At 46.6% G+C, this 25,637-nt stretch overlaps 1 protein-coding gene across 1 annotated transcript in view; it reads right to left on the reverse strand.

The window, feature by feature from the left end:
- The window catches only part of ALK (ALK receptor tyrosine kinase), a 674,923-nt gene that overhangs the window by 450,959 nt on the left and 198,327 nt on the right, over nt 1–25,637 (reverse strand). Inside the window, exon 2 of the mRNA XM_008700561.2 lies at nt 13,195–13,314. Coding sequence (XP_008698783.2) covers nt 13,195–13,314 — 120 coding nt within the window. The remainder of the gene's footprint in view (nt 1–13,194; nt 13,315–25,637) is intronic.

The following is a 25,637-nucleotide window of genomic DNA, read 5'->3' on the forward strand; positions in this document are numbered from 1 at the left end:
TACATCATTATCTTATTTGATCCCTATGAAGTGGGCAGGGTTCTTCCTCTCACTTAACAGATGAATACCCTGGGCTTACAGCAGCGAAGTTACAGCTGAGTTAGATATGAAGTGACTGAGTGGGCTTTCACTGACCTGCCTCCTTCCTGGGACCCTGAGACTTTGATGTCAGTGTCGCACGAACAGGGAACTGTGAACTAAAAAGGCAGCAGAAATAGCTGCCCTCTTTCAGAGCCACAGGCAAGAGGAAGGGTCGAGACCTGCAGTGAGGCAGGTCAGGAACTGGGCCCGTGGCGAGACAAGTGGGGCCAAGCTAGAGGCAGGACAGGAGCCGGAGCATCGAGCTGCCCTTGAGGGAGTTGGAACTGGGGTGCCCTCAGTGAGGCCTGAGTCAAAGGTCATATTTCTAAGATCCAAGCCTTAACCCGCCATGGGTGTGTTGACTCAGGAAGCCAAGGCTACACGTGCAGTAAGGCCTGGGGCTCAAAGTTCCCGTCTAGGTTTCCTAGCATCTTCTGGAATAACTGCTGTGTTTCTTCATTAGGGCTTGGGGTCAGAGTTGAGGGAACTGAGGGTGGGATGGGCAAGGTTTCTAGGGCCATCAGGGGCCCATGAGAGAGTTTACCCAACTGGATACCCAGCCATGGAATCTGCATCTGAAAACAGAACCATCAGGGTGGCTGCTAGTTTAACATATGGCAACAGGACTGTGATTTTGTCTTGGGGTTATTTTCCTATTTGACTGCCAGGATGCAGATGGCCTTGATGTTGGACCTGACATTCCTCACTTGTTAAATGGTGGTCTCTGCAGTCCCACCCAGCCCTACAATCTTCTCCTATGTATCTATGCCCATAGGTCTTATTCATTAACTGACCTTAATATCATCAGGATTGTTTCTCGGGGATAGAGCACAAGACCTGAGATCTGACTCCAAGTCACTCTCTCCCTCTCTCTGAGCACTGGCCATCTCAGTGACCAGACTAACTTCCCAGAACTGCTAGAAGGACTCAATGGAGTGATGCAAGTGCTGGGAATAGAGAAATTCCCAACACACATTAGCTGATTCAGAATTTGTACAGCCATGTCCTTTCTGAGCACCGTTTCTTGTTTACTCTGACAAATAGTATTTACGTGAGCCATTTTACCTGATGGCAGATGACCATTGCCTGGTATTGTGTTGTTCCATGTGAAGGTTGGCATGTCTACCGCTAGGTGATATTCACAGAATTAAAGGCTATTAGAACTTGAAATGACATTTGAGGTCAACTGCTTCTCCCACTGGACAGGTGAAAAAACCAACACCCAGACAAGGGAAAAGACTACCCCAGGCTCATGCAGCTGGTCAGAGGGTCCTTCCCACACAGTCTGGAGGGCACTTCTCCTGGCTGTGGAGGCGTTTTTGAATGCCATCCTCTCTGGGCAGCACCATGCTCGGGCCAGGCTGAAAGTCAGACTTACTGAATCACCAGCTCTCGCTTCCTCAGGTTTGGCTTACTGGCACATTTAAGCCATGGCTAGACTGCTTCAAGGATGGCATATATAGATGCCAGAGGAGTCCTGATGAGCCTGGATTGCGTATTCAACAAAGATCCACACGAAGCATCATGCACGTGTGACAATTGTCTTACGAGTGGCCTTTAGACATCATATAACAGAGCTTCATGTTTGAAGCCACAGCTTGTTATACAGAGCTCCAGAAACCAACATTCTCAAAACACTGGCAGTCCTTGAGGGTTGTACCCAGCTCCAGGGAAGTCCCTTGGCTGCCACCAATCCTGAGGCACAAGGTGGAATCACCTTCTTTTCTCAAGGGATTCTCCAGAACTTCTCAATCATTGACCCTCTGGGTGATGAGGGACCTTTGGGACCATGTGACACGAAGAGACAGAGGTCCAGAGTGAGTACGGATGAAAGTGGGTGGGTTGCAAAGTTGGTAGTAAAATCTGGTTCCTAACCATTATTATTGTTCTCAGCTCTAACAAAAAACGAAAATAATACCTTCAACAATTAGGAAAATTCTCAAAAATTTAGACTGTGTTTTTCTGGAATAAGCTAGCAAAAACATACATGGCTTGGTTTCAAATATCTGCCAATGATTCGAAGGCTCAAACTGCTTCCAGTAAGGCTTTCTGGCTTCTCCCATCCTAGATGTACTCTCCCGCCAACACGCTGCTTTTTGATGGTTGCTGGAAGCTCTGAGCCAGAAAGTAGGTCTGTGCATAGGCAGAAGCTATGATAAGAACAAAAGGAGGAAAGGCAGGGGCCTAGGAGTGAAAGGGGGAGACCACTAGAGAATTCTTGGAAATTTCCAAGCTCTGGGCTCATTAGCGTTATGCTTTTGGGCAATTCATTTAACCACCCAAGTCTTGGTTTCCTCACGTATGAACGTGAGAGATTTATCACAATAATGATGCTGATAAACGTAATCATACCTGCAGTGACGATCAAATAAAGGAATGAATGTGGGCGCGCTTTCTTAATTAGGAAGGACTGGGACTATACACGCATGTCTTTCCACCTTGGTCGCGCTATGCCTCAGATTTATCACCAGGAGCCCTGGAATGAGCTGGACTGAGTTGACCTCGGAGGATCCAGGGAGACACTGACTAGAAGAGGCATCTTTCTACCTTGTTCTGTTTGATATCAAAACCTCAGCAGGCGCCAGGCTGTCTGGGGAATACTTAGGCGCATAGACACTGCATGGGATCAGGCTGCTCAAGGTGAAGGCGTGGCTCTGTCCCTTTACTCGCTGCATATGGGGGGCAAATTATCTACTCCCTCTGCCTCGATTCTTTCATCTGTAAAATGGGGATGAAAGCAGGGGCCATGTGAGGAGGATTAAATGCAATGTGCATAACAAGTGCCCAGGATGACAGTGAGTGGCATACACCGATTATTAAATTTGGCCGTCACTGCTGCTCTGCAGGTGGCCCCAGGGGTCAGCCGGGGCAAAGGGAGCTGAACAGGTGCGTGTCCAGCACTGAGGGCAGGAAGCTTGAACTGTGTCTAGCCGTGTGGGAACTCCTCACTCAATCCTTACTTTTCGACCCACTGATCTAACTTTCCTTTGGAAGTGAAGTCACACTAGACCTTGAGTAAGAAGAGCTGTGTTCTAGACCCTGGCTCTGTTCTGTGACCTCAGGCAAATCATTTAACCTCCCAAGTCCTCGATGTCCTCATCCGAAAAATGAAATGGTGGAATGAAATGATTCTCAGGTCTCTTCCATCTCTACCATTTTAAGACCAATTTCCCTCTTTGGGCAGATGGCCAAAACAAGCTCTCTAACTTGGCTCTAGCAGCTGGTCAGCAGAACCCCAAGAGTCCTGACTTCCAGCCCAGGCTTGAATGATTAGGGGCTTCTCCTCCCCCTTGCTGCGTTATCTCCTAAAGGGGCACTTAGCCCACTAGTTACCTTTGATATTAATCTTCCAGCTGCCACCAACATCTGGTCACTTACTTCATCATAAGACTAAGTACCAAACCTAGCCCCTGCCTGCCCCCCCTCCCCGCCCACAACCACTACTCATTTGTCTTGGGGCCCCAGAACTGAAATCATTCACTTCCTTCCCACCAGTTCACTCCCTAGAATGCATCTGGGAACCAATCACCCAATTCAAGACATCTGTTTAGTTCATTTATAATCAAGCTGCAGCAAAGAAGGGCCAAGTCTCCTTCAATCAATCAATTACATAAACACAGCCACAAAAGAGGCTCAAAGAGGGTGTGTGTACAAGCATGCCCAGGATGGTGGCAGATAGGCACAGAAAGCTTAGTTCTCATTTCTCTCATCTCTGGCCAAAGCAATGTTGTGGATGGAAGAAATGGGACTCGGCTCTTCATCCCAGAACAGAAAATTGAAAATAATTAAAATCCCAGGCATTCTGAAGCTAACCAGCCCAGCCCCCCTCATTTTACAGATGGGAAAACTAAGCCTCAGGACGATGATGTGACCTGGCCAAAGTAGCAGAGCCCAGGGTCTGGGGAAGTAAGAGAGCTGAGACCAGAACCCAGATTGGACTTCCAGTCCAGTTCTTTGCCTGTGATCCCCAGAAGTGTTCATGTAGAACGTGGAGACTCTAACAAAACGCAGCAGACCCCACAGAACACGGTGAAAGCTTAGTAGTTTGCCCACTGCTCAGCATGCCATCCATACAGATGGGATCGTCCCTAAAAGCAGAAGGTTGGTGGAGAGCTCTGAGCAATGTGGCACCCATGATAACCAGAGGAGGCTGATGGTCATGCGGGCTCTCAGCCTCAGAACGTGTGAAATGATCCTCCCCACTTACTCTTCTTGTCTCTAATGACGAGGATCTGCTGGGTGTTGGAGGTTACCAACCATGGGGTTCCTCCCTGATACCAATCTCAAAACACAGACCGATACTAGGCTGCCCTGGCATGGACTCTGTGCCCTCCGGGGACTCTCAGTCCGGGGCGAGGAAGTGGACTTCTCACGCCTGACTCTCACAGCTGGCAGACATGGCGGCGCCATGACGACACAGAGCAAGAGACTTTCCGCCTGGGAGGACCAGAGGCTCACAGAGGAGGCGATTTTAGGGCTGCATCTTGAAGAACGAAAAGATCTGGACATGGTACAGGTTTCAGCTAGAGAATGTGTTAAGAACAGAGGAAGGAGTGAGGTTATTCCAGGCAGGTGGGGAACTCATAGTGCTTCTTCTAGCGTAGTTGTATGAATTTTGAAGCTGGGCTGCATAGGATTAAATCCCAGCACGGATAGTATCATGGTTAAACGTAAAGTGCTTTCAGGTTCCAGAGGGCAAGACGAGGGGTTTAAAGAGTTTTAAGGAAGAACTTTCTAGCAAAGTAGAGCCAGGCCACCAAAATGCAGGCTATCGGCCTCTCACTGGAACGGGTCTCGCTCCTCTTCAGGAGGTGTTAGCGAAGCACCTGCGTTCTGGCACGTGGAACTCTGTCCTCACAGTCAGTCCTTACAGCGATGCTGTCAGTTAGGAATCATGACCATTCCCATTTTTCCGATGACGAACAGAACCAGGGAGTGGTTATTGGCTGAAGGTAGTGAAACACACAGGAATCAGAGCTGGAAACAAATTCCACATCTCAGATCCCAACTTGATCTTCTTCCCCACCGTTCTGTGCTCTGCTTTCAGACAGAGGCTGGAAGAAGGCTTGCCTGGATGTTACAGAGGACATTTAAATAGGCAACAAGGAGGTGAATATTTGGAAGTCCCAAATCTAGTCCTACTGTCTCTGGACCCCAGATCTTGTTTTTAAGATACTCTTCATGTGATCGTGAGGTAACAAGACTGGCCCCGGCTGTGGGTCCTTCCACACCAGGATGGTATGGACCCTATACTGATGCAACCTGTAGGACATCATGAACCTGCCGGATGGATGGAGACCTGAGGACCTAAAGTGATGACATGGATAAAGCGATAGACAGGAGTGACACGTGAGGAAATGCTTTGCAGCCCAAGTACTGAGAACGTATGAACCATTGCCCACACATCTGCTATGGAGGCTTAGATGTGGGCTCTTCGAAGCAGATGACCTGGATTTGAATCTCAGCTTTGCCACTAGCTCTGGGCAGACTGCTGACCTCTCTGGGCTTAGTTTCCTCATCTTAAGATGAGGCTATTTGACCAGACTACTGTGGGCCCTGACAGCTCACAATTTCTAACAAACCAAATCATTCTAGGCATCTACTCAAATGGACTGGGTAAAGTTCCATTAATCTGAGGTCTCCTCTGGCATACATTTTTGCATCTGAGGTTGCTCTTGACAAAACATTTCATTTTAAAAGGATTTCCTCTCATTTTTCTCACTCTTGATCAGTCACTTTCCTGCATATGTTTTGGACACATGTCTTTTTGGGCTGGTTAGGAATGCTCTGTATACAATATCTCAGACGTCCCAAAGCTGTCAAAACAAAAACTCCTCAGCTCACTCACATCTGCTGAATATGCTTTTTTAGATTGAGGAGAGAAAAAATAAGCCTGCCCAAAGTAGTTAATGTCATAGCTTTTAATTCTAAACCAAAGTATGTCCAACCCAGAACCTGCTTTCCCTTTAGACCTCTGTCTTTCCTGAAACGAGTCAATATGACTTTAGGAATAAGAGGGCTGGTGAGAACATCCCTACCCTTTACTAAAACAGAGATCCTCATGGGCTCTGGGTTGGGAACTGAGAGAGCCGAGTAAACTCCTATTTTGCCCCTGGATTTTTTGGCAAATGCTGCTATTTCATCTAGTGTATATTTATCAAGAACTCAACTGAGTACAAAACACTGGCTTAATCACTGGAAATGCAAAAGGGAACAAAATGTGGACTCCTTGACCTCCAAGAGCTTACAGTCTCAGAATCGTGATGATTCAGGGCCACACATAACCAAGATAAGTCACACTAACAAGTGTGACATCAGAAATATAAAGTACTGCAGAAAGACATTATACAACTTTCCTTGGTGAGAAAATGGGGACAGAGTGAGTTCTTCAACCTTGCAGGCTGTTCTAATTTGGGGTTAATGCAGTCACCAGCTGCTGGGTGGGAATGCTTACTGTATGATTTCCAAAAAGAAGCTCTACTAATCTAATAGACATATTATGTCTTTGCTAAAACTGAGAAGTCTTATTTCCCAAGCAAATCTTCCTATTAGGTTTGATGGATCATCAGACCCAGGGATACTGCACGCATATACAAAAGAATCATACAACAAGCATTTAAGAAGCGCCTTTCAGATGATGTTTGGGACTATCTTAGACCTATGATAAAAGTGAACTAGGGTAGAATTTCTATGAGGAGCAGGGGCAAAGAGCTTGGCAAGTTGTAGACACTCACTGGACGAGTAAATGTATGATAGATAGATACATAGACAGACAGATGATAGATAAAAGTGACTTATCATCTTTTTTTTTTAATTTCCTCATTGGTCTTGGGGTTCGAGGCCCAACTGAGCTGTCCCCATCTTCAGAACACCCAGCTTCCTATTAGGCCCTCCTTTCCTATGTTTCAGAGAGCTTTGAACATGCCTCTGTTTCTGCACCTGTCATACAGCAGGCATGCCTGCCTCTTCCTTGAGAGTTCTGAATGGAAGGGGGTGTGCCCTATTTGTCTTTATCACTGCTATGCCTAGAGCAGAACCAGACAAGCAGTTGGTATTCAAAGAATGTTTATACCCATCCTCCCATTCTCTGTGGTGTCAGAGACACAGAAAGGGGGAAATGCTGCAGGCAGGTAGGGATACAGAAACTACCCTCAGTGGGGAGGTCGAGATTAGACTGGGCATCAGGGAACCACCTGCTCAGGCAGGATTGCTGAGACCATGTTAGCAGAAGGAAGAATATGGGGACAGGCCTGAGTGATCCTTTCTACATTTGTCCGTCTCTATCTCTGTGCATCTCTGTCTCCATTCCCTCACCTGTCTCTTTCTTTTCCTTTTGTCAGTGCCCTTCCCCATGTCTGTGACAATTGCTTTATCTTGTTTGTTTGTTTTTTAGAGAAAGAGAGAGGGGGTGAGGGACAGAAGGAGCATCTTAAGCGAGCTCTGTGCTGAGCTCCATGTCAAGCTCTGCACGGGGCTCAATCTCATGACCCTGAGATTATGACTTGAGCCAAAATCAAAAGTTAGACACTTGAGGGATTGCACCACCCAGGCGTCCCTGTGACAACTGTTTTAAATGGTTCTCTTTTGACTTGCTTTTCTTGCCTTTGTGTCACTTGGTCAATCACTCTTTTATCTTTTAATCCACCTGTTTCCTTTCTGCTTCTCTTTACTCAATCTGCCACTAATGGAGAGAGAAACTGTTGATATTTATTGAGTGGACCTGTCTTCATTTTAAAGATAAGGGATATGATTAAGTGGAGCATTTTAAATAAATCTTTTCTTGAAACACCTAAGCCATCTGCTTTTTATGTAATTTTCATGGATTGGGTTCACTGGCCCCTGGCAGGTCAGCAGTCCTCAGACGTACCCTGTTCTTGGTGGCGTATGACCGCCAGCACTGCTGTACCCCTTGGGACTCAGTCTTTTTGGTGAAGGAAACCACAGGCCTTGTGCTCATCGTGTTGTAGATTACAATACAAGAGTATGGACTAGGAGAGAACTTGACTTCCCAGTTCAGTGGAGCAGGGTGGAAAGAGAACACAAAAGGGCCTAGCCTGTCAGGGCAGAGGAATTGTTAAGAAAGCTTTCAGCCATTCCAGTGGTCCACGAGGGAACTGAGAGCTGCTTTTCACTGACACCAGGCCCTTGAGGGCGGAATAGCTGATCACGTCCAGCCACATTAAATATGTAATTTCAGAAATGTGATCAAACGGACTTCCTGCGAGAGCTACGAAGCAAATCCCACAAGAGGCTTGTGGGCCTTTCTGTTTTCCATTTTTGATTCTGTGGTAGGTTAATTTTTTTTTCTTGAGAGAGAGATATGTTTAATTTACCCAGTGTTTTCAATCAAAGAAATTGATACATTAACAGCACCGGTGATGGTGGTAGTGGCAGCAGGGAAAGTAATTAAAAAGCCTAATTTTTCTTTCTTTCCAATAGCACCAGTCCTTAAATTGGATGGGTCTCCATGGGCTTGAAAACAGACAAAGTTTTAATAGAACTTTTATTTAAAGTCCAACAATGGCTTTTTGTGTCCTGACGCTGGGTGTTAGGAGGAATCTTTCTTTGCCAGGAGTCCACGATGTAGACACTGGGGGGCTGGAGGGATGAAGGACTGTATTACTTTCTCAGGGCTGTCATAACAAAGTCCTGCAAACAGGGTGACTTGAAATAACAGTCATTTATTCTCTCACAGTTCTAGAGGCCAGGAGCCCAAAATCAAGGTATTGTCAGGGCTATGCTCTCTCTGACAGCAGTAAGGGAGTTCTGTCCCATACTCTTCTCCCAGCTTTTGGTGGTTGCTGGCAATCCTTGGCATTCCTTGGCTTGTAGATACATGACTCTAATCTCTGCCTCCATCATTACATGGTGTTCATCCTGTGTGTCTGTGTCTATGTCTCTGTTTTCGCTTCTCGTAAGGACCCAGTTATATTCGATTAGGCCTCCTCTAATGCAGTATGGACCCAAATTGATTATATCTACAAAAACCCTATTTCCAAATAAGGTCATATGCACAGTTACTAGAGGTTAGGACTTCAAAGTATCTTTTGGGGGGGCACAATTCAACCCATAACAGGGACCACAGTCCCTGGTAGGGAACACAAGAATGCCCACAGTGTCCACGTTTGGGAAGAGATGAATTAACTGGCCTGCCTGGGATAGCCACAGTTTGGGGACATCAAGTCTCGGTTCTACAGCTGCCTAGATCTTGGGTATGAGACTGGTCACTCAGTCCAAACACCAGGTAGTCTAGGAAATGAGAGCCCTCTCCATGGAGGGAAGACTTCATCTTTGAATTAACTCTGTGTTATAGTAGAAAGAGCACTTTAACTTGGAGTCAATCTGGGTTCAATCTTGTGTAACTGTTGTCCTGCTCCATAATAGGAGCATGTTAATAAAATTCTTTGGCCCTCAGTTGACATTCTTATGGACATGGGATATAAAATAATGGGACATAAGACATGGGATATAAAATTCATAACAGGCTTCAGTGAGAAAGAGGTGTGAAAGAGTTTTGCAAAGTATCAACGTTTTTGTTTTTCAATAAGTAAGAACTCTCTTTCTCCTCCTCATCTGGGGCAGAACCTTTGGTTATATTACGTTGTACATGTTGATCTTCTTCTTCCCACACCCAGAGTGGGCAAACATGAGTTAAAGTGGGCAGGACACCATCTGCTTCTGGAGCTCTAGAATTGAAGGTAATACAGCCCCCAGTGGCCTCAATCTCTTCGCACCTGGAGTGACCGGGTGGAACAGATTTTTATCTGGGTGGGTAGTGAGAGCCCAGTCCTCTAGCCAAGACTATAAATAAGTCTTAAGGCATGAGAGATGATGATAAAAGGAGGAAAAAAAGTCTTTCTTTAGATGCCCCCACCTCCTTCAAAGCCTTAGGGCAGGAATGTGTAGCTCTTTGCTTGTCAATGATGAAATTAGCGGGCTGCCGTCCTTCGAGACAAGAAGAAAGTGCTGGAATCTGATACCAAATGCCACTGAAGAGAATATATTTTACACAACATAAAAGGACCCAACGTAAATTAGGAAAAATATGGGAAGACTTCAAAAAGGTAGGTCAAACTTTTTCCTCAAGCAGATAATTACAGGCTGGGGGTGAGTAAATCTTGTTAGCCTCTCTCCACCTCTCCCTTCTCATAAAACATCGGTGAAAAGAAAGCCACACTCAATTCAGGACTGGACAGCCTGCCTGAGAGGGCCGGCCGGCCGCCATCCGTCACAATGCCTGTGGGCAGGCTGTTGCCACCCCCCTCTCGTTGCCCCCTCCTGTGTCCACCCCCTCCAGAACCCCCCGTCCCGCCTCCTTCCCAGAATGCAGGCACCAGGCTCCACCACTCAAACACCCATGTCAGCTTGCTGAGACTTGGTTACTTCTCACTGTCTGAAGAACTATCCCTTCAGGCGGCAATTTTCCAGTCAAATTTCTCTGCCCAAGTTTGAGGCCTTAAAATTAATGAAGTTGTTAACATTTCTTAAAATGTCTTTCACGGCAGTTGAAAGGTGTGGATTTATTACCAGTGAGCCTGCTGGCCTCTCTGGTTCATAGAGACATGTGGGCTGAGCCCCCACAGACGCCCTTAAGGGGACAGGAGTCTTGGCCTTCAGTGCTCTCTGTGCTCCCAGAGGCCCTTGCTATGGCAGTGGGCCTAGCTAGCTGCCTGCGGAATTATTTCTCTGGCCTCTGAGCCCTGAGAGGGCAGAAGTAAGTCTTCCCTACTATGTATTTGTATCCCCTCTGCTATCCGGCACTGGACCAGGCACAGAGAGGTGATGGTGGAGGCAGGTGGGTCTCAGCTGAATTAAATATAGTAAGATAGGCTTGGAAATGACCCCTACACTCAGTCACGGAGCCACCAACCCAAAATCAGTTCTTCCCACCCTGTGAATCAACAGCAATAATGGCATTGCCTTTCGCATCTGCATCCAGCCTTCTGGCAATGTCTGGCCAATGGTTTGCGTCCTCTCCTCTGCCTAGAAGGCAATTTGCGAGGATTCTAGGCCACAAGGAGAGTTTGAAAAGGATCTTGGGAATACTCTCGATCTACACGTTTGCCCCAAGGCAGCGTGCCACTCTGCCTCACTTTATAGTTAAGAAGAGGGAGGCCCAGAGAGCAAGTAGGCGTGTCAGGGCCAAGCAGCACTAGGCAGCAGCTTAACAAACTCCCGCGGCTCTCTCCTTTCAACCTTAACCTTTTTCCGGGTGTTCTACAGAGGACAAATGCAATGTTCTCGGTGTCATGCAGTAGGCAGACCTGCCTTTTTTTGGACATTCTGCATTTTATAAAAGTTGTCATCCTGTGGAGATACTGAATGACTTTGAGAGCAAATTCAGAATGTTATCCAAAGACCGGCTGTATCACAAATCTGGTTACAAAGCAATAACGATACAAAGGACCAGATTTCAATTATTTATAGACACTTGCCCTTATCACAAAATGACACTCAATGTCTGGCTTAAATAAAATCAAGAAGTAATTCTTATCTGGAATCTTCTGACAACTACTGATCTTCCTCTCCCACTAGGGAGGCTTAGGAGCAGCAGGAAACATCCCAGCAGAGTGTAAGTCTACACCGCCCTAGGGCTTTGGATGCATCTATTTTTTTAAGTTTGAAATGAAAGGTACAGTTAATATGAACCAAGACTAGCTGCATTTATGCATGAGGGATGGTGGTGAGCGGAAGATCTCTGTTAGGTTCATTTTTAAAAGCTCAGGTCCAATGGCAGAGACTGAGCATCGGGAATAGGTAAATATGCCCAGAAGGGAATCTAGAACTTAGTGCTATACCAGGTTCATAAATACTTAATTGAATCAGACTTCACGAGTAAGTTCCATCCCTGGAAGCCTTTTATATTCATTCATCATTCACGAGCCTTTATGAGTGTCGTCTATGTGATACGAAAAAGTGGGGAACCAACGCCGCTGAGTGCCTACCCTCATGGGGTTCACTCTAGAGAAGTTCAAGAGAAAAAAAAAATGTCCACCTGAAAATACATCAGCTCTTTTCCAAACCTGCTCTTTCCTCTGCAGAGGCCCAGCTTCTACAAGCTGTTAGAATGTTCACCGTTAGCACAGAGAATGAGGAATCCTATACCATACAAATATGGCCTCCTAATGGCTCCTAGACCAGGATGTAGCAGGCTGAGTGGGTGGCCCCCTGGGAGCGTAAGTGAATGTAAGGAGAGAATTCTGGTTTTGTAGTTAGAGAATCCACTCTGTGTCATCTTATTAAGGTCAGTTTGTACATCTGTGAAAATGGGATGAGACCCGGCCTCCTTACTTCTGAGGTGGTTGCAGAACCACATGAGCTGAACTAATCTCTAAGAACATGTCCAAGTACCTTTAAAGAGCTACCCAAATGTAAGGAAGTCCCTTCAGGGGCCCCAGAAGACCTGTGACCTTCAGAACAACAATCCTTTCTCAAGAGATCACTGTCATTAGAAACACGCATGAGTTAGAACCCTGTATCTATGTAATACATGCCCTCCTTAATACCTATCACCGGCTTATCCCAATCCCCCACCCCCCTCCCCTCTGAAGCCCTCAGTTTATTTCCCAGAGTCCATAGTCTCTCGTGGTTCTTCTGTTTACCCCCCCTTGATTTTTCCCTTCCTTCTCCTACCGATCTCCCTGCTATTTCTTATGTTCCATAAATGAGTGAAACCATATGATAATTGTCTTTCTCTGGAGCACTGGGTGTTATACGCAAACAATGAATCATGGAACACTACATCAAAAACTAAGGATGTACTGTATGGTGACTAACATAACATAATAAAAAATTTTTAAAAAATAAAAAAATTTAAAAAAGAAAAAAATATCCCTGTATCTAGAAACCACAGTCAAACTGCAAATGAGTATGGCATCTAATGACTATTCAGGGGTGTCAGGAACACTATGCACCATGAAGGCTCTGAGGTGGGACACAGCAGCAACAAAGCTGTTGGCTTCCTCTATGACAAAGAAAGCAACGGTGGGTCTGCAGAGGCCAGGCCTGGCTGGAATGTGAGCCAATGGAAGACAGAGGACACTAGAACTCACAGACCCCTTAATTATGAGGTGGTGACTGGACATCACATGTAACTATGAAAAATACACTTACCATATCGACTACGATGAGAGAGGAAAGGGAAGGAATCTTTCATTATCCACGTCAGATTCCATGCGAAAGGCTCAGGAGGAGGAGAAGGCAGGCTTGTCGGTGACTCCAAGGAGCTGCGACCTGGACATAAAAACAGAGAGAACAGTGACCGTGTGCCCGAGGTGCGTCTGCTAGCTGTCACTCATACGGCTTATAGAAGAAGGTGTGTAAGGGGTTTTCACGGCACCCGCTGGAAAATTAGGGGCAAAAGACTGACTACTAGTAGACTGAATGGACCTCAGCACCTCAGTGCACATTTTCTACCAAGGCAACCACATCTAAGAAGTCTGAATCTTGTGACCAACGCCCCGCCAAACATCTCTGGGAGACGAACTAGAAGCCAGGCTATTTGATGGCTTGATCTAATAACTCCATTCAAAGTCTATTCTGCCTATAAGAATTTGTACAACTTTATAGAGATCTCCAATTCATCTCTTCCAGATAATGCCTCCACTCTACTTTATGCTCAGACTTGTTACTTCACCTAATGTTGTTTGCTTGGGTTATTACTGCCTTATCAATGAGAGGGTTGAAATTGCACTCAGAAGTTATGAGATTTTGACAATTATGTTATTTTCAGGGACAAAAAAAGCTAGGTGATGGGTTTTCCCACAGCCAACAGTCCAGGGAGCCACAAAGGATTAAAGTTCTGATTTGCATGAGAGAAAGAAGGGTTGAGAGAAAAGGAGCAAAAGCAGCATTATTCCTTTGCTTAACAGTACCTCAAGTGGGTTTTGTGTGGTGAAAAGTAATTATAATATATCTACAAATCAAATGAACACACGTTACATGCTCTTATGCAGTTCTTCCCCGAAAATCCCCAACTCAACCACTGTTTGCTAATGTTTTATGGCAGGCAAAGCCTCTCCTGTTAAAGAAGGAACAGCTTTTCTGCTAAAGTTGAGAACCAGCCCTGTTTCGTAGATAGATGTGTAGCAAGATTGCGTGTGGGGAAAAGGGAAGGAAGGGGACTAGGATTTCTTCTGCAGCTTCCATGGGCCAGGCACTTACGCTGGCCTCTTAACCCACATAACCCACATGACATTCACAATGACTCTCTGAGATAAGCATTATTACCCCATTTTATAGATGCAACAACTGAGGCTCAGAGGGGCAAATGATGGAATCAGGAGCTGAACCCCAGTTTGCCTAGTATCAAAAGGCCATGTTCCACCATGGGCCAGCTGGTTTGGTACTCAAACATAACTCTTAAGCCACCTGGAGGGACTTGGTGAAGACAAAGAGGAGGAAGAAGAGAAAGAAGAATAGGAAGGAGCAGTAGAAGCCTTTTTCCAGCCTGTCTGCTTTGTAATTTCTTCCAGATCACCTTCTGCAGCAGCTCCTCCAGGCCCTATTCTCCTGCCTCCAACCCCTTGTTGCCTCTACCCTTCTTCACATGCTTTGGGGAAATAACTGTGCTGGGTGACCATGGCAGCCTTGTGTCTCCAGGCCCCTCCACTGTGTTGTCGGCTGGCTCCCTGCAGCTAGAACAGGATGGACATTCTGTGGTCACCTTCCTAAAGGAGACATCCTTATCTCTGCCTTCCAAAGATTTGAGTTGGAAGGGCTGGCTCCTGAGTACCTAGAAAGGGTTTTTGACTTTTCTCCTCCATCTGATCTAAAGAAATCAGAATTGAATTGGCTGGCACCCAGAGCCATCTTTCTGGTAACGTTTCTACATATGGCTCAGGGGAACATGGCTGAAAGGGGTCAGGAGCTCTGCTAATAAGTTTCAGAGAGAAGCTGTCTCATGTCACCCTCATGTCAGCTCTGTTTTATAGAATGGGCAATGGGGCTGAGAGACATCAGGCCCAAAACCACACAAGTCTATTTGGGGGCAGGACTGAGGTTTATCAGATTTTTAAAAAATTAATAATATGAATTGAACACATACGGACCAGGCACTATGCTAATAAGCACTTTAAACGAATGATTACATTCACTTCCCACAACAACCTTTTGAATGGTACTATTATTGGTCCTCATTTTGCAGCCAGGGAAATCGAGGCTGAGGGAAGTTAGACTCTTGGACTGTGGCCACATGGCCAGTAGGCAGGACACCAGAGCCAAGAGACCAGGTTAACCCGATGCTATAGCCCACGCTCCTTCTACCACCCTTCTGGACCCCCATAAACCAGTACGGGAGGTCCTGCAGCTCTCTTCAGGCCCCCATAGGGCGATGGCTAAGGTCAGGGGTCACACTTAGCCTGCTCCAGAATACAGCAACAGTGTGAGAGCTCTCTGACCTCATGACAGCCAAGCCCCTGCAATGACCTCCATGCGAGTAACAATCTGCTTCTCTAGGTTTGCGTCATCAACACAGCTCAAACTTCAAGTAGTTTTGAAGCAGAAGGAAGATCAAGCCTAGGCAATATTTTCCCTGTTTCCAAGTGAGGTCATTTTTCTTCCCCACACAGTTTGGGAATGGTACTAACTTCTTCCTGGATGAGAAGCACCAAATGGATGGCACTAGACTTCAGGAAGCACTTAGGAATCTATGCGTGGGCACAGAATGGCAGATGACTTTTCATATGGATAAGGGCCAGGATATATACTGAGGGATAAAAAATATCTGAAATCATTCAAAAGAAAGGGCTCCGAGGGCTGAGTCATGACCCAGCAAGGAGCCAGAGGCATCACTGTGGGTCATCCCTAAAATAAGCTTAAAGCATTTTCTATCCCCAAATGCCAATAAATTGCTAGGCATCTTCAGAGGAAGAGCAGAGAAAACGCAGAAATACGGATGCTGCCCTTACAGGAACTCCTACAATTCTTGCCAGGAGGCTGGGCTTCCGTGGTTCCCAGAGGGAGACAGGTAGTGATTTGCTGCATGTGGTGGGGCAACCAAAAGGATGGGCCTCCTCACCTGAAAAAGTAAAGACCAAGAAACACACAACCCACATAGATGAGGTTGTTTTTGCCAAAATCTGAAGCATGACACAGATATGAGTTCTAGCCAAAGTTCACAGAATATGCATACATTTCAAATATAAAGAAGAAAGTCCTTCTGCATCTGACAAGTGCAGAGAAGTGGATCTCTGTTTCCTGTGTGTCCTCTCTCGACCCCGTCCTCACCCTCGGTGGCGAGGGGGGTTTCCAGCACACAGAAACACAGATGCCATGAGACGCAATCCGAAGCAAGACAATGGATTGATTTTGGGGGGCTTCCCTCTGAACATGTGAGGATCCAGAGTGAAATGGGCCTCATCAGCATATACGTATGGGGTGAAGGGGTGAAATGAGACCCGCCAGCTCCTGGAATCTGGAAAGAGGGGTGGAAAGGAAAGGAGAGGGGAAAGCAGGAGCAAGGAAGCTTCCAGGGGCCTAAGCAAGGCTGGCCCATGACGGCCGAGACCACCGCAGGAGTGAAAAGTACGGAAATGCGCTCTGGACTGAGGGCATTATGGGTTGGCTGGAGGTAAGACTGTTTTAGGTTTGTCTGTTTGTGTTCTGGTGGTATCCTGAGCCCTTTCCAGGCACCGCAGGATGTCAGGGCAGAGTGAACCCCCCAGCCTCGAGAGGCTCCTCTGTCTGCCATAGATGCCAGGTCCATCACTGTAATACCTCCCTTGCAAACAACCGCAACCCCTCTGCCTCTTTCCTCCTTCACAGTGTCGTGAGCAGCTGAGTGTGGTGGTGGGAGAGGAGGGGACCACAAGGGAAAGGCAGCACACACCATAATGCTGACCAGTCTGGCTTTGAACTCGCAAACTACTCCGTGAATTTCTCCTTGTGTGACAAGGAAATATGCTCAGCACTTTTTTTTTTTTTTTTAACGCTGGTGGCCAGGGGGTGGGGATGTCTTTGTTTTAGTATTTGACAGTTGTTGAAAGTTGGGGAGCTTGGGCCTTTTCTCTTCTCCATCTAAACTCACTCCCAAAGTGATCTCATCCAGTTTCATACCTTTAAACACCACCTATATACTAACACTACTAGATTCACATCTCCTGGCCCAACTTCCCTAAACAGCAACATACATATCCGACTGCAGTTTGAAATCTCCACTTTGTTGCCTGATAAGTATCTCAAACGTAACACGTACAAAGCTAAACACTTGAAAGTCTTCCACTCAGGTGTTCCCATTTCAGAAAGTGATGACAAAACTCTTCCGGATGCTTAGGGCAAAACCAGGAGGAATTCTTGACTTCTTTGTTTCCCCGCCCTCACGTCAATTCCTCAACAGATCTTGCTGGCTCTCCCTGAGTTTTACCCCATTTCTCTCCCATTGCCTCTCATCCTAAAGACCGCCATACACACTCCCAACTGGCCTCCTGCTTCTACGATTATTCACTTTCAGGATGTTGTCCACACAGCACTCAGACTGTCCCTTCAGCCCTGAAACAGCTCTCGCATGGCCTGCGCTGTAGGCTAGCCCTTGACGGCCCCACACGATCTGGCCCCTGGTTCTCTCTCTGACCTCATTTCTAGCCATTTTCCCCTTGCCTGTGGATGCCAGTTCTACAGGCCTCCTTGCCATCCCTCAAATTCGCCAAGCAAACCCCCACCTCAGGGTCTTTACGTGGGTGGTTCTCTCAGCCTGGAAAGTTCCTCGTTCCCAGAGGCACATAGCCATTCCCTCTCTCCACCCAGGTCTCTGCCCAAAGGTCACCTTCTCAGAAAGATCTTCCTGATCAACCTTCCAGAAACAGCACTCCCTGTAAACCACTCACTACGCCATCACCTGCAGTCAGTATTTCTTACAGTTACATCCGCTTGTTTACTGTGTATCTCCTGCACTAGTCGCAGATACATCCCCGTGCCTGGCACAGAGTAAGCACTTGGTAAGTATTTGTCAACTGCATGAAACCAGAGTCCTCGAGAAAACTATTCACTCTGGCGCTTACTCGCTGCTGGACTTCATGCTAATCACATACTCTGTGGAACCTCCATGTCCCCAAAATGCTAAGACCAAGAATAATGTATGTTTTACCAACCCTTGGGGTTTGTCAGGGCCCGATGAGCTAACGCGTGCATGATCCACTCGTTAAATACCATTTATGCCACTCTCGAAGTTTTACGCTTCTTTCTGCTTCAGAATCCAAAATGAATGGGCATCTTGGTTCCTTTCCTATGTCTGGGGATCTCAGACACAATGTCCAGAAATCAAAAGTGCTCCCAAAGAGCTGTTTCTGTATTATTCACCAGTTAATTATTAACTCTACCAACTGTCCACAAACTTTACAACTGCCAATATCTTTATTTCCAGTCTTTATTTTACATGTCTCGCTGCGTGTCTATTTATTCCTAAGCCAATGTACATAATATAGTAAATACATCATACTCACCTCAGTATAAATAATAAAGAGCTATTTGTGTGTGATGGTTATTTATATAAATGCCCTGGGTTCACTAGCAAGCATGTTTTACAAACCTACATCAATAAAATGTAAAAATGCTTCTATTCTAAACACTCCTTGGAACCGTTCCTGCCTTGCTTCACACACGTTTTACTCATTTATTTTCCTTCCGACAATAAAACAATCAGTGACAGCCTGCTAGTGTTCCTCCCTTCTTTGAAAACACACTTAATAATGCATTCTTTTACAATGATTTTGTGTCACACAAAGCAAAGCTTAATGTGGTCAAATAAATAGTGGTCCTAACGTCGAATGGTGGTGGTGAGCAGACCCAGCAAGGCAGGGCACGCAGGGCAGGTCTCCCGGACTGCTTTCTGGCCGCCGGAGGGAGTGGATTCCTTACTCACCGGGCTGAGCCCGCACCTGCCTAGCCCAAGAAACCCTCCCCGTGAATTTGCATGTCTACTGGAGTCAGCGGTGACGGCGGAGTTGGAACAAGCAGTTCATCTAGTCTGAACAACAGAGATGTGATTTTCAGAGAGAAGACAGAGATGTGCAGATGTGTCCTTTGTCCTAAACACACAGACCTCCCACACCTTCGCTAGGCCTGGAAAATGAGGGGGTTGAATCAGCTGTTCACGAAGGTCCTCTCCAGTTCACACATAACTGATTTGCCACGGTTTGCTTTCACATTTCCTTCCAGCTGGCTCATTCAGAGAGGGGCTATTAGTGTCAGGGGTGGAATTTGAATGGAACTCAACGGCCCCCATTCCACCTTGTCTTTCTCCAAGCTCCACTCCCACTCTGCTAGGAAGGTTTGCGCTCTTTCTTTGCAGCTCAGGTCCTGAAGCAAAAATTATCTCCCATAATAGTCTCTTGTACTATTGAAAGCCAGTTCCAACACATGTGTTTTGTCTCTCCCCAACCCCAAAAGGATTCGTGTGTAACTGCTGAGTTCATTCAGCGGTGAACCACATTTGTCAGTCAGGAAAAGCAGGCATTAAGGAATACTGAGGGAATATAAAGGAAATTATTAGGCTGGTCCCTGCCCTTGAGGAGATGGTTACCTGCAGGGTATACTAGACCCACACCAAAAAGGGCATCACAGAGGTTTCTGCGAAAACGGCTAAAATGTGTAAAGTTGAAGCCTTCCTGCTTCTGCTACTACCGTACTTTCTCGGCTGTATTCTCCACTCAATCCTTTCACATTCTGTGATCTCTAGGACACATGTCTTCAAGCTTTGGCCTAAACTGCTCTCTGCCTAGAACATCCTTCCTTAAGCACTGTCTTCCTAAACCCTGCCCTTCCTTAAAGGTCCAAACCAAATCCCTCCCTCTCCGAGGTTCCCCATCTTCCCTGAGCCTGAGCCCCATCCAAGCAGTTGAGCTTGGATTCAGAATGGACCGACACAAAATGGACCGTCCCATGTCCAGCTCTCTGCTCAGCAGAGAGTCTGCTTCTCCCTCTCCCTCTGCCCCACCCCCTTGCTCATGCATGCTCTCTCTCTCCCTCTCTCCCCCACTCAAATAAATAAAATCTTAAAAAAGAAAAAACTCAACTGGGCCCTCCTGCCTCATTGACCACCAAGATGAATTGCCATTCAGGATAGTGGTGTTTAGATCCTTTATCAAATGTTGCTCAAACTACCTTGGTTGTTCATAACAGAGGATAATATGTTGATTTCACCCACAGATCTCAAGCCCACAGATTTAGAAGAAATTGGGGAAAACTCATAAGGGCTGTTGTTCGGTCTCATGTAGGACATTCTTCCTAGAGTCAAGATTAGGGTCAAATCAGGGGCACAGACCCCAGGTAGATCCCAATCAGTTGGGATACCATGTTTATCTAGGCCACTAGGGACTCCTAATTCATGGTCAAAGCCAGCTGATGAAGGCACTGTGATGTTGGATGTTGCCCCTTCAGAATTTGTGTTCTAAGCTGCTACATTTTGACCTATCTAGAGATGACCTCAGCATCCCAAGCAAGTGCTCAGGACTGGCCTGTGAGCCCTACAATGCCTTCTCTTGTCCTTCGATCCCTGTTCCAAGTATACTTGGTCACTGGTCCTCCCTGTCTATCCAGGGTAGGCTCGCTGGCTTTCGGTCACAGAGGAAGACCAACTGGCATTTATACTAATCCACTAGAGCAACAGGGTATCATTCTCCAGGTAGGCTGATTCTCCACACACACACAAACACACACACACACAAACACACACACACACACACCCCAAACCTGACAGGGCAACACGATTATCTGTTCCAGGTCCATTTCTATGGCTTGCTCATATTCTACTCTTTATGAAATTTACTGCACTGTGATCTCAAGCCTATTTTCTTCCCCCCAAAATACACTGAGTAGAATAATAATCAAAAGGAAGACTTTGAACTGCCACTTGGGATCTCGGGGAGCTTTACCAAGCACTAAATAATTACTGTACTGCAAGTGACACAAAGACCAGGCAGCCTGGAAAACCAAGTCAATGAAAGACCTCATGGAATGAGGGGGTGCCTACAGGAATAAAGGAATAAAGACCAACCACCAGACCCAGTAGTCCCTGTGTGGGTTGAACAGGAAGCTACAACCTATCTAGAACAACTGCCTCTTCTCTTGACCTGATGTTTCAAGCTGGGAAGGGACAGTGTCCAGGGTAACCTCTGTAGAGGGCATGGCCCCCTTTCACAAGAAGAGGTGAGTTCCAGCACAGAAGAGAGGATATTTTTTTTTAATTTTTTAAATAATTATTTATTTATTTATTTATTTGAGAGAGAGAGAGAGAGAGTGTGTGTGTGATGTCAGGAGCAGAGGGAGAGGGAAAGAAACAGATTCCACTGAGCACAGACTCAATCTCATGACCCTGTGATCACAACCTGAGCTGAAATCAAGAGTCAGATGCTTAACTGACTGAGCCACCCAGGAGCCCCCAGGAGAGTGGATATTAACTACTTACACAATCACCATGACTTCTGACTCACTGATGCCTTTTGGAATCATTCATCTCATCATCCCGACAACCATCCTGTTAGTTAGCCCTTTTTTACAGATGAGAAGATTGAGGCTCAGAAAACACAACTGTCCTACACAAGGTCACAGAGCTTGTATCAGGATAGAACATAGAACTGAGGACCCCTGATATATGCACTAACGAGAAATGCCACTCTCCAACACAGACCTCCTACAGATGATGTTGACTGCCCTGGAGAACAGTGACATCCAATTAAACATAGCAGAAAGATTGATCAGATCGCAGATGCCTGCAGCATTCTCTGGAGGATGAGATTCCCTTCAGGTCAACCAGGAAGGTGACCTAGAAATACACACCTTCAGTCAGGGCAGCTGGCTCTCCAGGGCCTAAAGCTGCACCTGCACTGTTTCCATGGCAACTACCACCAGGTCTGATGCTTGGCCCTTGAGATGGCCCTTGGCTGGTCCAGGGAGAGGATGCTTGGGATGGAGGGAAAAGAGGGGCAGAATGCTTTCTACTAACTTCAGTCCTTTCCATCTCTCTTTATCTACTTGTCACCATCTCATTTCAGGAAAGAGTCTATCCTCCAGGAAACTGCACTTCAAATACCATTTCTCAGAACAAAGACCTCTCACCCATGGCTGGACTCATTTCCAGAGAATGGAAGCAGAATGCCTGAACAGGCTGGTGTGCTAAACAGAGACCCAGGTTCCTGGGAGCAGTGATGTTACTGTGCGACCTTGGGTAAGCTACTTAACCTTTTTGAAGCTTTGTTTCTCTGCATATAAAACAGAACTCATCATGCTTTTCCACCCAACTTTAGGGATGCTCTGAGAATTAATGAGACAGTATATACAAAGCCCTCAGGCTCTTTTGAAGAAAGACACACTAGAAATCCTTGGGCTGTTACCAAGGGGCATTGTCATGATGACACATTTTAAAACATATTTCACCTGTACTACTAAAATAAACTCAGCTTGTATTAAAATAGATAGGCCAATAGCCTAATTTGCTTCTCCCTGTTCTGATGCTGCACTTCCTTTTGGCTTCCACTCATCTTGCACTGAGAGCCACTGTGGGCAGTGTTACCTTTGACCCCTGTGCAGAAACCCAGGGTGAGAGTCGGGAAGAGCTCTAAAGACCATTTGTCTATGTCTTCCCATCACATATACGAGGAAGTTGAAACACAGGGAAGGCCAATGCTTTACCCAGGGTCATCTCACTAGTGAAAAATCAAGAATCTGATCCTTTGGCCCTTCATTCTGTGCCTCACCCAACTACAAGAGAAGGTAATAAAGAAAGAAGGAGGGGAAAGAAATAGGGGGACAGGTACTTTTGCTCTTTAAACCTTCAAACTGCTGTTCCGTGCAGTACTCTGGGATGAAAAAGAAACTAAGGAAAAAACCAATACTTCGTGTATATACCTATTATGCATGCCAGCCCCGTACTGGGTGCTTTACAATCACTGTCCCATATAAATCCTACAATTTTCTGAGTGGGGGGATTATTATCCTCATTTCTAATGAGGGACCTGATGCTTACAGAAGTTAAGTAACTTGCCCAAGGTCTGGAAGTGAAGAAGAATGGAACTAAGATTAATTCATTCAATGAATATTTATTGAGCACCTCCTATGTGCCAAACTCTGCCCTTGGCAGATAAGATGCATTAGTGAGCAGAATTAGATGCTACCCTCTTAGAGTGTATAGGCAGAGGAGCTTAGAGTGTGGTGGGCAGCAGAAAGCAGTACAGCCACCTCACAAATCCTTGTAATGTCTCAGCAACTGACAAGCGTTGTGAAGGAGAGATACACGGTCCTATGAGAATGTGTAAAAGAGAGACTAGATTTCAGCCTTAAGGCAGGCAAGGAGTGCCTAAGAAATTGATGCTTGAGCTGGGGACCTAAAGTGGATGAGCAGAGTTAACCAGTTAAGGGAATGGGACAGGGAGGGAGGCCAGACTGGGAAAGGGTCTGTTCGAGCCCAAGTCTGTCTCAGTCCAGACTACCCACTTCTTAGTCGCCACCAAGAGGTGAGGTGTTACGGAGGACCCCTGCCATAAGGACCAACCAGCAATACCACGTCCAACTCAGAACCTCTTGGAGATGATGTTGATTACCCTGGAGAACAGGGACATCGAGTCGTACACAGAAGAGAGATTGATCAGATCACAGATACCCGCGGGATTTTCCTGAGGCCAAGGCTTCCTTTAGGTCAACAAGGAAGGTCACTTAGAAACATATGCTTTCAGTCCAGGCAGCTGGCTCTCCATGACTTGAAGCTCAGCCAGCACTGTTTCCATGGAGACCACCATCAGGCCTGATGTCTTTCCCACAGACGGGGCTTTGGCTGGACCCGAGGAAGGATGCACAGGGTGAAATTTGTCAGAGGCATGGCAGTCTGATGGAGGACATGCTGAGGAGGAAACCCCAGGGGATTAAACCCACAGAATCCAAGCACACCTTCATACACCAAAGGGCTGGGCCCTGGTGTCTGGATTCCAGGCCTTCTCCCTACAGGAAGCTTGGCCAACAGGCTGAGCATCAGAGAAAAGGTAGAAGGATGACCAAGAGGACAGAGTAGTCCTGCCAATGGGGCAGAGTCATTCTACGGCAGTTCCAGGTGACCTTCCTTGTTGACCTGAAGGAAGCTTTGCCCCCAGTTAGGAAAATCCTGCAGGTATCTGCTATCTGATCAATCTCTCTTCTGTGTACGACTCGATGTCCCTGTTCTCCAGGGTAATCAACATCATCTCCAAGAGGTTCTGAGTTGGACGTGGTATTGCTGGTTGGTCCTTATGGCAGGGGTCCTCCGTAACACCTCACCTCTTGGTGGCGACTAAGCAGCAGGTACTCTAGACTGAGACAGACCTGGGCTCGAACAGACCCCTTCCCAGTCTGGCCTCCCTCCCCATCCCATTCCCTTTAACTGGTTGACTCTGCTCATCCACTTTAGGTCCCCAGCTCAAGCACTGATTTCTCAGGCAATTGTACCCTGGCCCTAAGGATGACGTCAAATGAAGACACACCAAAAGTTGCTGCAGGTCTGAAACCTGAATTACCTTCTGGAAAAGCGAAGGGATGACACTGCCCCACAACACTCTCCCAGCCCTCTAGCTCCCGGTGATAAACCTGCGCTTGCTTTCCCCCACCAGGGCCCAGGCCAACACAACCATAGCCTTTCTTTCTCACCACCATGTTTTATTTTGCTTGAAATATTAGGTGAAGAGAGAAGTGGGGGCAGCAGGAAGAAAGAGAAAAGGAGAGGGAGGAAGGTGAGGGAAGAGACAGTGAAGAGACTAACAATGAGGAGTGAGCGGAAACAGAGAAGAAGAGTACAGAGGGAGAAGGGAAATCATCGGATATTCTTCACCATTTGGAAGTTACCGAGAGAAAGTTATTCAAAGTACCACTGTAAAAAGGCCATAAAACACCTTGGGGAAAACATGAAAGTCATGCCGCCACCATACAGATGAGTACCCTGGAATTAGCTGCCAGAGAAATGTCGGAAAAGAGGAAATTCAATGGCCCACACGGCTGCCTCCCCCGTTCCCCCCGCTCCCCCCACTCCCAACCGCCTGGCTCGGAAAGCAGAGGCAGTAATTTGGAGCCAGCAAGTGTGAAGGAATGTCGGGGCTGCTATTTGCCTTCATGAAGCACATCTTGAGTGCATCTATTAGAAATATATTTTAAAATACACTTTCAGTTTCACTATGGAAAATCTGAAAAAGTCAGGAAGTTCTAAGGAAGAAAATAAGTCCAATGCCTACCCCCAGCACGCAGAAACCAGTGTTGACACCTTATAGGATGTTATTCTGGGACTCGGTTTTCACGGACTTGGTTATTTACACTTAGAGCGTTTGACTTAGGTCTGTTGAGAAGGGCAGGAGAGATTTTTCTCTCCATCTATGAGATCTCTGTTTGTAGGGCTGAAAGAAGTCATTCTCTGAAACCACCTGGGGTGGGGTGAACACCAGACAGCTAATACCTTGAGGCACAGATGCTAAAACCACAGAAACTCAAGAGGCTCTCAGCCCAGAACAAGGGCCTACAGCCAAAGGCAACACAGGCTCGGAGGGAGTAAGGGCCGGTCTTTAGCAGGAAGGTGAGGCCTTGGCCTGGGCAGAGCTGGGAGCAGTTGGGGC

The sequence above is a fragment of the Ursus maritimus genome, unplaced genomic scaffold (assembly GCF_017311325.1).
Source record: "Ursus maritimus isolate PB19 unplaced genomic scaffold, ASM1731132v1 scaffold_6, whole genome shotgun sequence".
In the NCBI taxonomy this organism is placed as follows: domain Eukaryota; kingdom Metazoa; phylum Chordata; class Mammalia; order Carnivora; family Ursidae; genus Ursus; species Ursus maritimus.